This window comes from Rousettus aegyptiacus, unplaced genomic scaffold, assembly GCF_014176215.1.
Source record: "Rousettus aegyptiacus isolate mRouAeg1 unplaced genomic scaffold, mRouAeg1.p scaffold_m13_p_10, whole genome shotgun sequence".
Taxonomy (NCBI): domain Eukaryota; kingdom Metazoa; phylum Chordata; class Mammalia; order Chiroptera; family Pteropodidae; genus Rousettus; species Rousettus aegyptiacus.
Window position 1 is genome coordinate 17,441,715 of NW_023416285.1, and position 15,136 is coordinate 17,456,850.

Consider the following 15,136-nt stretch of genomic DNA (forward strand, 5'->3'; position numbering starts at 1 on the left):
TTTAGACATCTCACATGATAAAACAGGATCTTTTTTTGTTTTGATTTTTGTTTGTACCATAAGTAGATGATTTTCTATTCTTACTTAAAAAAGATATTACCTTTAGTCCTTACATCCTGCCAAAATGTATTTTGTTTGATTACACCTGAAGTAAAATAAAATTTAAAAAATTAATTCAGGGGTTTGTTATAATTTCCCCCCTTTGATACTGAACTTAGCTAAGGAAAACCTTGAGGGTTGCCATCTTTTAATTCCTTTCATAGGAGTTAATTAAAAATCTGAAACTTCATCTAACATAAAGTCTTCATTTTATTTATATTTTCCTGAGTTGCCTTATCACAGTTCTTTACTTGTGATATAAAGGAAGTGATGTTCATTACTGTGTTCTTACCTTCATGAAGATTAGACATTTTGAAGTGTTACTCCTAAATCTTCTTAGTAGCTACATTATAATAAGTTAAACAGCTTTGTAGGAATAAAAGTTTGGAAATAATACCCCCACTCCCAATTTTTGGTTTGTTTTCAGAGCTCTAGAGATATTCAAAGAAGTCTATAGTTATTCCTGGGCAGAAGCTAGATGTGTGTTGCAGAGTTGCTGGAATTGTTGCTAAAATTCACATGTCAGGGAAACTGATCTTGTAGCCCAGATGTTCATGGTTTAGACCTTTGCCCTTGAAGCCCTTGGTCTCAACTATGTGTCTAGTTGAGCAAACTGTAGCTCATTGACAGCATTATGGAGATTAAGTGTCTACCTTTTCTTTCGTTCTTCCCTTGCTTATTAAAACTGGCCTTGGTGATTATTAAAGTTTTATGACCTGTAAGTACAACTGTGTTTTTAATTTGTAAAATAAAAGCAGAAGCATTGTTTTTTAATTGATATTGAAATCTTCAATGTTTTCCTGTTTGTAGTTTTTCCATTTTTTTAATAACATAATTCCACAATATTAGTAGACGATATAAAAGTATACTTAGCACTTTGCTTATTATGTTTAAGTCCTGTTGAGCTTACCCTGACTGTGTTGTTATTTAGATAATGCACTGGCAAGTAAAAATTTTATTGTATTTAGTAAATGGAAAGTAAGGTACTTTGTTTTTGACAGGAGTATAGAAGATACAACTTGGATAAACATTAATTTAAAAATCTATTTGTAGCTGATCCTAAAATACTCAAGAAAAATTCATATTATCTCCAGTGACAGTTTTCCTTTCATATGGAACTGCTGAATGTAGTCCGAATAATAATATGTCTTTAACTGATCAAATTGTGCTTGATATTCATTGTATACTTAGTAAAAATATGGCACTGATTTTTTTAATTACTTCAATTTGGGAAGCAAATGGATGACGTGATCTATTTGCCATCATCTATTAGAGTTCCTAAGCGCTGAGAAAACTAAATATCAATTCGTGTATGTATATTACACCCTGTATATTATAGTGGAAACACATCTGTAAGATTATGCCAACCACCGCTTCCAGCTCTAATTCTGTAAGCATAATTTCTAAAGAATGGATTCTCCTGTCTGTAACCAAGGGCACTTTCAGGATCTACAGCAAATCCACATTATGGTGGGATTTCTATTACTTCTGGCTTAATATCATAGGCAAGAAACTAGTGACTGATGAAAGTTAGGCTCCATTGTTAGTCGAGAGGTATCTATTACCTGAATCTCCATATAGAACAAGGAAAGAGTAATCCACTGATTTGATCTTCAGTATATACGCACATTTTTATGGAAGTCCAGGTATGACAATTTGAACCTTGTCCCAAACTTATCGTGAGTCAATTAATGACTTAGACATAAGACCACAAAGTCAATTTAAAGATTTTAAGTAGATCATGCAGCTGGAGGAATATAGCCAAATCATTCTTTCTTGTTATCTTCCTTTCTTTGAGTAATTATATATTTCATATATGGAATAGTGTGCACATGGTATATATTGAAATCTTTCTCTCTCTCTCTCTCTCTCTCTCTCTCTCTCTCTCTCTCTCCCCTCTTTCTCACTGTCTCTCTCCATCCCCATCCACCCACACAAACACATGTATTTATGTAAACCAACTGTGGTCCCATTGGACTTTATTTTGCTGTGGTTTTCATACATTGACATGTGGGAAATATTTGAACTTTAAGAACATACAAAATTGAAATAAAATATATAAGCCAGTGCTTAATGTCTGTATTTAAATCGTTATAGTCATCATATTTTAGAATTAAAAGACATCAACCAAACCGTCCCCTCATAGAAGTATATAGTATAGAAGAGGGAACTAAGGCCTCATGAAAAAGTAATTCGACCCAAGATTACAAGATTATCAGGGATATAAAGTGGACTAGAGTCCAAGTTATGGAATGCAGAGTCCAGTGTTCTTTTTTATTGTCTTTTTTTACTTCTAGAGGAAAAAATGAAATTTCTATAACTTTCAATGTATATATTACAATAGTGACAGAAATCTGTTGAGATTTATTGATCTATGTGTAACTAACTATATATTCAGCTACATAGATTAACATTTCTACAATAAAATACAATGCTGCTTTACTTGAGGCTCTAGTTTTTCCTGTAAAATGATCAGGAAAATTGTAATTTAAATTTTGTAGATTTCGAAGAGAAATGAATATTACTTCCCCCCTTATGTAAGATAGCAATTGCTGCCATACATTAAAATAACTTAACCTAGTTTAGAACATATATTCAACAAGTTAACTGTAAGAATTTTTAATTTTAGCAGAACAGTGACAATAGACTAAGTACCTTTTCAGCATTTAGTATGATCTTGATAAAAACTTGTTTTTCATGGAAATTAATAATAGCTTTCTAACATTATGTATGAAACTTTCTTTGCATTCTAACTGGGATAATTTTTGTTTCTTTCCATCGATATTGATGATTCCCTTTGGCTTCTATGCCCCTTTACATTTTGCCAACGTCACCCATGCCCTTTATTGTAGTACCATTCATAATGCACAACTGTGAACTAATTTTTCCTCTAAATTTGTTTTCTAGCAAATTTTTCGAAGACTGCGACATTTTGTTATTTTTTAATTGGGTTGCTTCCTTGTTAGGCAGTTAACACATCTAGTGTATTAGATTCTAAATTTATGTAGTAAGTCATAAATGATTAAATGTATTAATTTCAAAGTGAAATCTGAGCTATTTTTAAAACTAAATGTAATATGACATAACCATTGCTTTGCCATAGCCATCGATGCCATCAGACATTTTAACATCAAATTTTTTTTTCCCCTGGGAGAGGATTGGTGGTAGAAGTTATGTAGGAAATTTAGTATAATTATTTAGAGCTTTATATTTAAGCTGTGTGTAACCAATTTCTGACTATAGCAAGGCTTCTCATTCATTCATTTACTATGACTCTATAGAAGTAGTAAGATATATATATGTGTGTATATATATATAAATATATAAATACACACACACACACACACACACATGCATATAATCTTGAGTCAGCTTTGCTTTTCTTTCTTATTTATTCTAAAAGCCCTTAGAATCTTTTCTAAAGCAGGAACTCTGTTTCGGAACATTACACAGTGCTTTATTTAGCATTAGTGTTGTGGGAGAAATCACATTCCAAGAAGAATTGAGCTGAAACCACTAAAACTAATCTTAATTATCACTTCTGGTGAATTAATGTTTTAAAGGCGGAATAAAGCTTTATTTTCAGGAATTTAGTGATGTTTGTATTGAACTCCAATGCTGTGTACAAACAACAACAACAAAAAACTGTCAAAGCTTCCAAGTAGGGTTCATCTGACAAATTAATCCCCCCTCCAAGCATATTTATTATTTACAAATATATAATTTGCAAATAAAAATTCTCTGCTTTTAAACCTCTACCACAGCATTTCGATTGGGCATAAGATGCTGGGGAAATTTTCTTCATTGCATTTTTTTTTTTTTATCTGCATAAATCTTTATTTTCCTTCTTTCAGATGCGTCTACATCCATACATTACTGTGTTTGGCTGAATTCCACTCTAATATGATGCTCCATTATGCACCATACTCTGATGACCTTGCTACTCCGAAACCTGCTGGAGCCTGCCCTTGGCCGTGGGGTATCAGCCAATCACTGCTTCTTCCACTTGTTGTGCATTTAATTTTAAAGTTTTATTCTCCCCTCCCATTTAAGAAAAAATAGTATTAAAATAAATAAACATAAAATAAACAGTGTTAATAAAGAAATGTGCTGCTAATGGATGTCTAAGTCACCAGGGATTCCATTCTCAAAGAAGTAGTTAGCAGAACTTAATTGTGCAGTCTTTTAAAAAATCCAAAAGCATATTTCAACAATAAATTTTAAGACTCTGGCTTTGTGTGAACCAAAGAAAATTAAGTCTATTAAGTCTTTGTCTATAGTACATTAAATACCGACTTTCAATAAAATCTTAAATTGATCAATACTTTTAAAGTGTTATGTAGTAGCAGCCATTTCCGGGCCAGTGAGATAGTTCTGTTATGGTAAAGAATAGTGTCTCTTGCTCATCCTGTGTGTGCATATCTAAATACCATCGTGTGCGTGTTTGTGTGTGCTCCCACTCATGGATATAAAAGGATTTTGAGCAATAGTTATAAAAAATACTGGTCATAAAACAAATTTGAGAGATTAATTTTGTGTTTACCACAGGCACTGACAATGCATTGATTTTCCTTAATCTTGAAATACTACCTAGAGTATCGATAGAATTTTAAAGGTTTTTTGTTTTCGTTTTTGTTTTGTTTTTTTTTTTGGTTAAATTTCTTGAGAAAATTTAGAATCTTTCAGTAGATTTACTGAAGTCACTGTGGTCACATTCAAAAGGAATATGTGGCTTCTTCTTTTATGGACTACATTTATCTGAAGGCTATTCTATTTGATGTCAGATAACATAAATTTAAGGAACTTCTGAGAATTCAGCATGTTACATTACATATTGTTGAGAGAGCAAGCGGCTGAATTTAGTTGTATAAGTAATTTTTAGGTAAGTCAGGAAATCATCTGACTGGTCCCTCTATATTTGTATATTTATGTTTCTATTTGTTATATTGTATATGTTTATGTGCCTAAAAATAACTGTTCCACATGTAGAGTTTGACAATTTTATAATACATTTAACACATCATCTGCCCTATCAAAACTTTCCCCAAGTTTTGAAATACTGACCAAGAATGCCAGATTCTTGAGATTTTTTTGGTGAACAGTTGTCAACATAAAAACTCTTTAAGCAAAATAAATAAATATTGAAACAATAATAAAGTGTGGAGAGATAGGAAATGCACCGTAGCCCTCGTAAATCTCCGATTTATTTATTTCCACTTTTTATTCAGTTAGCTGTTTATTTAATTTTACAAAAAGGGTAATTTCAGAAACATTGAGGTGCTAGAAAAGTCTCTGAATAAAACCGAATTATCCTCAACGTCTAATTTTATTTTGAGCACAAGGACTAGTGTTAGAAGCTGGTGAAAAGAAATCTTACCACTTTCTGCTTCTTGGAAATGTCATGTTTCCTCATCATAAGTAGTAAACTTCCTTACATGGACTTAAACTGTGAATCCTGTAAGAGATCAGATCGACTCAAAAACAAATTGTAGACAAAATTCCAGAATTTGGGGATAACCTAATATGCAACCACTAGGGGCAATATTTATGAACGTTTTCACAAAGAACATACTAAGGTAGCATTTTGCAAACTAGTTGCAACACACTTCTGTGGCATGAATCAGTTGGTGACTCTCTACCATGATTAAAATGATATGAAATAAAACTGAAAAAATTCCAGTACGTAGAGTAAATATTATATTGTGCAATCTATGTTTCAGTTGTGTTTGTGTACATATGTGTGTTCCTGTACTTGGTTGCTAAGTAAAAAAAACAAAAAACAAAAAACTTACTGTGGAAGCCGTTGAAAGGGTTGAGAACCACCACTCTGGATTGTTTGGGGTGGGAAATGATGGCTATCTACTACTATGATTAGAAAAGCATAATAAATTAAAACAAAAAAAATTACTAACATTCCTAAGGATTTTCGTCTACTATTAAGCTGACTCAGAATGATCAACAGCATACAATTATAACAGCATTTACTAACACTGAAAAGCTGTAGAGAAGTCTATTATCATTCCTCAGCTTTTTTTTTTTTTTTTCAATCTTTGACTATAAAATCATTGGTTCCTCTCCCTGCACAGACTTCCCCTCTCCCCAACACCCGTGCTCTCATCTGTTGCTATTCACCTCAGGTCTCTCTACCAACCACCTTTGTGGATACTGAAATTTACCATTTAGGGAAGTGCCTGTGGTCAGAAGGCGATAGGTTCAGAATGAACTGCCCGTTACCCTACATATTTTAACATTCCGACATTTTCATTTAAACAAGACAATAATTCATTCTCCATTACAAAACTAAAGAGGAATATGAGAATTTTACAGACTGGTTTAGATAAAAATTTATTACTTTTAAAACATCTAATATCCTCACTGGTACTGGGTATGCAAAGAATACTGAGATGTAGTCTTTTTCCTCATGGGATTAACAAGATAATTACGGAGCAGAAAAATGAGATTATATTTGTATCATGATTATTAAGTTTCAAAGCATTAAATGTTTGTTTGCTGTTTAGCACCTAAGAGCAGTCTGTGAGGAAGCACCACTTAGTTCTGAGATGAGGAAAGTAAAGTAATGAACAGCTTTTTCATGACTCTGATGGAGATTGCTTAAGAACTTTGTAAAGTCTGTGAAGCAATATCCACTCAGAATTCATGAGTACTGAAAGCAGGAAGTCGTGAAATTTGGGCTTTCCATTATAGTATATTTTCAGACTTATCTGGGTAAAATCTTCCTAAAAGAATTGCTTAGGCCCAGTTTTTTTCAAAATTTACCAGTCATAAATTATACTTTATACAACAACAACAAAAAAAGGCTGCAGGTATAATTTGAAGAACCAATTAATTAACCTGATTTGTAAACTATAATCTCATATGTAATTTTAAAAAAATACCCTCAAGAATTAAGTAATTCACTTTAACCCTTTATTTTTGAGGCTATCTCTAGAAAGACCACCAAAGTCCTTAGGAAGTTATTCAATAGTCTGAAATATCTCTCTGGGAAAAATCTTCTATCTGTAACTTTGCAAAACACTTTTCTTTGATGTGTGTGACTGTTTTTAGCCATTAATTTTATAGAGAATGAATTGATTTGCCATATCTTTAATATACCCTGCAAGGCTTTAGAATGTAAATAAAATAATAACTAGAACAAGGCCCTTGCCTTCACAGATAAGACAGTATAGAAGTAATACACGTAAGGCAAAGGAAGTATGAAACTTAGGGGGACAGCTCCTGGGTCTGTCTTGTCCATCATGGTATTCCCAGGGGCTACTAGAGTTCCTGCCACACAGAAAGAATGCAAAAATGTTTCTCGAGCAAATGAACAAAGTGCCAGGTAGGCGGAAGATCCATCCACATAGGTTCACTGGACTATGGTGAGGCCACTTTTATATCGGACTCTAGTTGTGCACTAACTCTTATTTTCTTCCCCCGCTGGGTGAATGTCTTTGTGATAAAAGGCTACCTGCTGTGTTGGCTAGAGTCCCTGTCTTCATGGCATGGTATATGATTCTTCTTTCAGTAGCAAATGAGCAATTCTCAGATTTTCCCTCCTTACTTCTCCTCAGTGGTGTTGTAAATGCCACACCTTTAAAAAAAAAGATAAAACAAAATACCCTTAAAAAAGATAAAACTACACTAAAGCACATATTACAAGTAGGCACTGGCCACACAGTAGACTTCTGACATGTTTTAAGGGGGTATGAGAAGAAGCTTGCAAACACGGGTTTTCAGTATTTTTCTGGAGATTCTTAACTGTGGAAAACATAGGTACATAGCTGCCCGAACACATGCACGAGTCTCTCTATTCTTCAATTTATACATTCCTGCAGATATTCATTCACTGTGCCATCTCATACTCACTGATAAAGGATAAAGTTCCATTTTCATTCTGACTGCCCATGGTGAGCAGTCATTTTTAAAGGTGAAAGCCTGACATTCCATATAGAGAAACATGCACTTGGTTTGCTAAGGAAAGAAGTGTGTCTTCAAGAGAGAATATGGCCTCATTTGGGAATAACTGGCCACTGGCGAAGAAGAAGCTGAGAATGCCTTACAACTCCAAAGCACTCCTTGGTAGCCCCGGTATTCTGAGGAGCACCTCTTTTAAATTGCAAATGATTTCTGAAAATCTCTGGCACACATGGGTGTGAATTGGTTTAAAAAGATAACTAGGTCAGCACCTCCTGAAGATCAATAGTTCTTAAGAAATGGTAATTTTGATTAGCGCCTTGAGGAAGGATGTGTGGCCTTCAGCAGTTTAGAAGACAGAGCTATGTTAAGCCACCAAGTGTCAGGAAAGTAGGGTAATATTATCTGGAAAGGGTATTCAGGCCTAACAAAGGCAAATGTTTGTGGCCTTTAATTTTGGCCCAGGCCCTGGTGACCATAAGGAAGCCACTAAATGTCAGGGCTTACTATGATCGCAAGATTGGTGTCAGAGGGTAGTAAATGTCCACTTCCTCTCATTACAACCAAGTGTTTTGTTTTGATTTAGTTTTTGTTTTCAGTCTAGACTATCTGGTCCAACTGTTCTCTTTCTATTCATTATCTACCCTCTGTGCTTTTGGGTGGAAGAAAAAAACAAAACAAAACAGCGACTTTATAGCCATACACTCATCTTCTCCCTACTTTTATTATTACGAGTTCTGTAATCAAAATAGTTGCCACATCATTGCCACGTAGTTGTTTCTTGTCATAATTTAATTCGCAGAAATAGTTCTAGTAAGTCTGTATTATAAACCAGAAACCTGACGTTTTAACACTTCCCATTTCTATATTCTGATTGTAGAGGGTAGGTAGGTCAGGCTACAAAAATTCTAGGCTTAGCGCTCTTGAAATTCCTAACTTCTGCTTATTGGTTCAATCCTCAAAAGCCTCTGGCAAGATAGAAAACTGAAGCTAGATACGGCAATCCGAAAATCTACCTCCTTGCTCTGGCTCTGTGACTGCCTGGCCAGTGTGACCTTATGTAAGTCCTTTCAAGTCCTGAAGCCTTTGGAACTTGTCTTCTGTCATTTTACATAACAACCCCTGCTCTGATTACATGACAGGGTTTATAGAGGTTACGTAACACAGTTGGCACTTTGTAAAGCACACTGCAGCTAAAGGTAATATTTCTAGTCATCCATGAATGGCTCTAAATCCTTCTTAAGGTACATTTACACCTGTGGGATATTTTTACTATTTATTATGTTTAAAAGCTTTTTTTTTTTTTTAATGTATCATCTATTTGAAGTCTCTGATATTCTCTTATTATGGTTGATTTCTTCAAAGTTACACTGATCCTTGATCGAGATCAAGTTGTGACAAGCGTGTGTGACTCTACATATGCCGATAGGCACTGGATATTACCAAATACTTTCAGTGCCTATTCACATTTCAGTAGTGAAGAAAGAGAAGTAACTTGTTGCCATAAAGCAGGGAGTTTAGGAAAGGCTCACAACTGTTCGATATTATCTATTTTGACACTTAAAAAAATCCCATCACTTTTTAACAGTCTTTTTTCCTTCCATGAATGATTTCCTGAAAGTTTTTTTCTTTACTCCTCACGCCCAAGTTCTAACATTAACAGCTACCACTTACTGAACTTTTATTCTGTGCTAATCACTCTGCCACAGGGTCTACACCTAGCAACTCTAGGAGACAGGTACGGTTATCACGTCCATGTGAAGAATGTAACTGGGAACAAACAAAATCAGAACCTCTCCCAGATCCCACTCCCTCTACGTACAACAGAAGCCCGAAGCTACCCTGCAGTCAACTCCCTTCCAGCATATTTCTTTCTCCAAATCTGAGAATTATTATTAGCGTAGTAGTCCTGATCGATTTCAATGTACACATTTAGGCTTTTGTATGCATTTTGTTCTAGTCCACAATACCTTCTAAGTATTCTTTGCAGGTTTAGAAGAGAGAGTCTGTATTAGTCTGCTAGGGCTGCCATAGCAGAATACCATAGAATGAGTGGCTTAAATAACAGAAATTCCTTTTTTACAGTTCTGGAGGCTGGAAGTTTCAGGTTAAGGTGACAGCAAGTTGACAGAGAGAGAACTCTCGTGTCTCTTCTTCTTCTTCCTCTAAAAACATCAATGCTATCAGATTAGGGCCCTATCCTTATGAAATTATATAACCATAATCACCCCAATAAAGGCCCTAACTCTAAATGTAGTTACACTGGAGGTTGGAGTTTCGACATATGACCTTGAGGGAACACAATTCTGTCCATAACAGAGTCCATTCTCGGTCCAACAAGAACACATTGGAACGGACCATCTTCATGAGTGTCATTTATCACGTGCAGTCTGTACATTCATCAGTAGGTAGGTAGGCAGGAAGGAGGGAACTTTTCCCTTTTCAGATCAGCAATCTGAAAAAAAATTGGCAATTCTATAATATATTGTCAGAATTGATAAAAAAAAATTGTTGTAAGTGCTATAGCTTTTGTGAAAAAATATAAATCTATAACATGCATACATGTGCATAAAATGTGAACTTTACTGTTTAGTTTATTATATCTAATTTTAGACACATCACTGAATCCTTTCTGCAATTTTCAGCTTTCTCAGGGTTTTGTGATATTAAATAACATCGTAGTTATTTTAATTTAGCCAACAAATAAATACATGTAGGTCTATTAATTAATGTAAAGTCAATATTTACACAAAACACTTAAAATTGTTCCACAAACGTAACAAAGGTCTTTTTAAATGGTAATATTAATAGTTTTAATTTCTAGTAAATTTTCAACAGTAAACTCCAAATGAAGAGAAATAGGAGTTAAACGAGGAGAGAATCAGTTGAAACAGCAACAATGTAGGTTTAAAAATCCCTCTTTTCAAGGGATAGTCTCAGTGGGCTATCACACACAGTGGCAATACTGGTCCGACAAAAATCCAGTGGGTCTGGTTTCTCATAGCATAAGGAAACTGCCGATCGTGTAACGGAGGCTGGTGAGTGACTTTTCACCAACTATTATGTATGCATGCAGTATACTTTGTGTCATGACACAAATCCCAGACACATCGAGGATATTTTCCCCACTGTGCCTTTTTTTTTTCTTAATAAAATAAAACATTCATGTGATAAAATGCATAATGAATAGCCTGGGAACAATAAATGCATCCAGGGTGCTGTAGTAAGTGCTGCTTTTGTTAGGGTAATACAGGATAAGCTCATCAACATCCGGAAGAGGAACTCCTTCCTTTCTGTCCTTGGCCAGATTTCTAGGCAACAGAGGGACATAACAGCTGAATAGACTTTTCCTAAGAAACACCTTTCTAAGCTTCCTGAACTAATTTTACATTTGATTCCCTGTATTAAAAATAACAAGTTAATCTGTTATTTCGTTCAATGAAATGGCAATAATTATGGCATAACTTTAAAGTTTTTTTTTTTATTGCATCTAAATCTGTTTTTCAGTGTATTTAACTGTTGAATACAAGGATCAATTTTAGATACAGAGATCGTGTTTTGATAGGGCATTGTTAACAAAAAAAGATAATGCTATTTTTTCCAAACCAATGCATAAACTATTAGAACAGAAACATTAAAATTTACTTTGTTATTAAAACTTTGTGCCTTTTTTATTAATGTTTTATCTTTCATAAGAAACTAGTGTGTGTGTGTGCTTGTATGCACATATGTACATGTAGGTATAATATGTATGTTCATGTATACGTATGCATACACAGTACACATACAGAGATAATACAGTTAACATTTCAGAGAGCAAATACTTAATGAGTGACTCGTATGGCAATTATGTGATTATGTGCAAGGCGAAACAGCGATAATAGCAAGAGGCAAAAATCTTTTCCCCCTTAGAGATTTAGTTTTAGTGGATAATACATAGATAATAATAACTAAACTTGTATTACACACCATAGTCTCTTCACTGGTCAGCATATTTTATATATATTAACTTATTAAATAGGTACAACAACCTTACAAATTAGTGCCTATGATTATCTTTATTCTGTAGATGAGGAAAGTAATGAACAGCTGAGCTGCATAATTTGCTCATGGCCACACAATTCGTAAAGTGGCAGAGCTGAGGTTCAAGTCTAGTCTGACTACACAGGCCATACTCAAATGCATATGCGAAATAGAAGGAACACTTCTATTGAACTGTCAAATAGTTCTGTGGGAATGAAATTGGATTCACGTAGTTCTCTTAAAATGTTTTGGTGATATTTCAAACTCTTAACTATATTCTTGAAATTAGGTCACTTAGTTCAATTTTTTTAATAGTGCCATTTTAAACCTTAATCATAGTGCAAATAAAAAGATGGAAAGGTAGATATTAGGCTAGTAGGCACTTCCCTTCTCTCTAACCAGTCTGTGCTTTTGGGGATACTTCAATACATTTATTTTTCCCTTTTTCTTGTTATTTTATTTTAATAACTTCATTTCATTCAGTATTCACATAGTCTGTTATGTATATTATTAATGTAATTAGGAAAAAATAAATTCATTAATTTATCTGAATTGACATTTGATTTAGGACAGGTAATGTCTTTATATAGATAATAAAATTTTAACTAGAAGATTTTTAAAATGCACATTTTGTTTACCTTTTACCAAAAACACATTTCTTTCTAGAGTTTTTTTCCTAAGCATTCGGTGTTTGAAAGGGAGCAAAGTGAAAGTGAATTCCTTATAAAAGATTTTCTGCAACTTGTTTTGTTTTGTTTTTAATTAGGTGCTCATTACTAAACATTCAATTAAAATACGACCTACATCATTTCATAGTTTTTCTCTTGAAATATATGATTGTTCTATTTTTTTTTACTTAAACTTAATTTATTTATGAGACACGTTTTCAGTCACCTAAAATGCAGACAAGTACCACCAAAAGTCCATCTGTAGCTGATTCTTTATTAGAAAAATGGTGAATTAATTTTTGTTATGATGTTTTCTTAATGTGTTAATAATATTTTTTTACTGATACTATCTTGTTCAACTGTATATGTCCCAAAATGTAAATTGTTGCGATATAACTCTGGGTCCTGTTATATAATATCTCTGTACGTGTGCCATCTGAATTGATTTTAATATTGGAATGATTTAAAATTTTTAAGCTTCAAAACCAATGAATCAAATATTTAAGGCCGTTATGTTCATAGGTCACTTAAGAATTTGTAGAATTGTTTCCTTAATATATATATATGAAAAATATTGCTAGCATTGTAGTTATTTCCTACTAATAGAAAGAAAGTATTATAAACCTGTAAGAAACCCAACTAATCCTCTCCAGGCCTCACTTGACTTCTTACAGAGCCAAGCAGACTATCTTTTTACCATTTGCTTAAATGGTTAACTTTCATTTGGAAACAACTGATGTAAAGTCAAGCTACTCAGAATTAATCATTGTTGGTTATCGGTCTGTTATCTATGAGCATCATGCATACATTCTAAAATCACTAGATCAGCAGAGGATAAGTGAAATAAAGGGTGGAACAATTTGGTTTGCATTAGAAACATAATTCAAATTTAGTGTCTGAAAATGGACAATTAGTTATGAATCTGCAAACTTCAATGTAGATATTGGCACACTTTCAAGGAGGGGAAAAAAGAAAAGACAAGAAACACAGTGTGTTTTGCATAATCAGATTATAAGAACCTGGTGAAATTCATGATTCTGTCTGTATACTTATTATCACTCCAACAAAATGTTTCCTGGATATACCTTGCGAGTTTTTTTATATCTGTTTAGACACATGGGAATTGTTTCTAGTCCCCAGTAGTAAAAAGACTACCTACCTTACAAAGTAAGCAAGTCTTAAAAATGCTCGCGTTCTTGAAAATTTACAGCTCTTAATTTCGAATTCTCTGACTGTTCCTTTGTTAAAAAACAAAAACAAAACAAAACAAAAAAACTTATTGCTAGAGCACAAGACAGGAACTCCTAATGGCAAACAAGCATTTACAATCAAGTAACTATTCTGTTTAGCCAGAAAAATGTTTTAATGTAGAATTTAGTTTTACTGTATGCTTATGCTTTCAAATATTATCTATATAATTGTTTGCTAATCATTAGATGATGTGATTCTCGAGGGACTTAAAGTTCCTTATGTCCCATTATGTCACATTACAGTTAATAGGGTAGTGTATGCACCTTGTGAAGGAAGAAAAGACATGGCTTGTAAAAAGTAATCTATATATAGAACGTTCATAATCTTCATGTGTATGTATCTGTATGCTTTTCTCTACTCTATCTCAGAAATGCTCAGTTCTGAATTTCTGGCTACAGAGATGCCATGCAAAGAAAATGAGAGTGATTTGTGTGAAGCTCGAACAAAGGAAATCCAGCAACATTTTTAGCCCTTAATTACTATGTGGTGCATACTTGTGCAACTTATCTTGTGTTCAGTGTTGACCCGTGTGATGCTTTTTTTAATCTCTAGCATTAGTAAGGACTAAAAGAGTGCTGCCACTTGAACTGTGAATTTTATTTTAATTTTATTTAGTATAAGAAAGAAAGAAATTATTTATCACATTGTGCTTCATATAAAAAGACATTGAAATGCAGAAAGATCCTCACATCTGAAAGCATGACTTACCATATAATATACCTCCTCATTAGTGGGTACAATTCTGGCTGAGAGGAAGATGCAGATTTTATAAGATAATTTTGGTCTTTATTTCTAATGTTGAGCAGATTACTGGATTTTTCTTTATCTCATTTTTTAAAACTTATTCAAAACTCCATGGAAAATGCAAGAAACTGTAAAAATCAAACAGTGAAACACTGGATATTGATGAATTTAATACCTATTACATATTATAGTAAACGAACTATCTCAGAGAGGATGGAAGGAGACTAAGCAAAAATGAAGTAATGATGCCAATGCTGAAGCTAAGTATTTTCCTAGAAGAATTAGTTTAGGAAAAGAAAGAATATCATGTTATGAAAAATAGCAGTGTTGTGTTGTTATTTTATTCCTAGCACTCATCTATGGAGGAGAATTGAAAACATTATTTTATCACTCTAAATAAAAGCAGAAATGTCTTATTGACCAAAGGAGAAAACACT

At 33.6% G+C, this 15,136-nt stretch overlaps 1 protein-coding gene across 14 annotated transcripts in view; it reads left to right on the plus strand.

The window, feature by feature from the left end:
- Positions 1-15,136, plus strand: part of PCDH7 (protocadherin 7) — a 386,475-nt gene that overhangs the window by 6,454 nt on the left and 364,885 nt on the right. Inside the window, exon 2 of one of the 14 annotated variants that reach the window (XM_016148535.2) lies at positions 3,954-5,807. The exons of the other annotated variants lie outside the window; for them this stretch is intronic. Coding sequence (XP_016004021.1) covers positions 3,954-3,989 — 36 coding nt within the window. The 3' untranslated portion in view covers positions 3,990-5,807. Of the gene's footprint in view, positions 1-3,953; positions 5,808-15,136 lie in introns of those variants that run through there. 14 annotated transcript variants of the gene reach the window in all.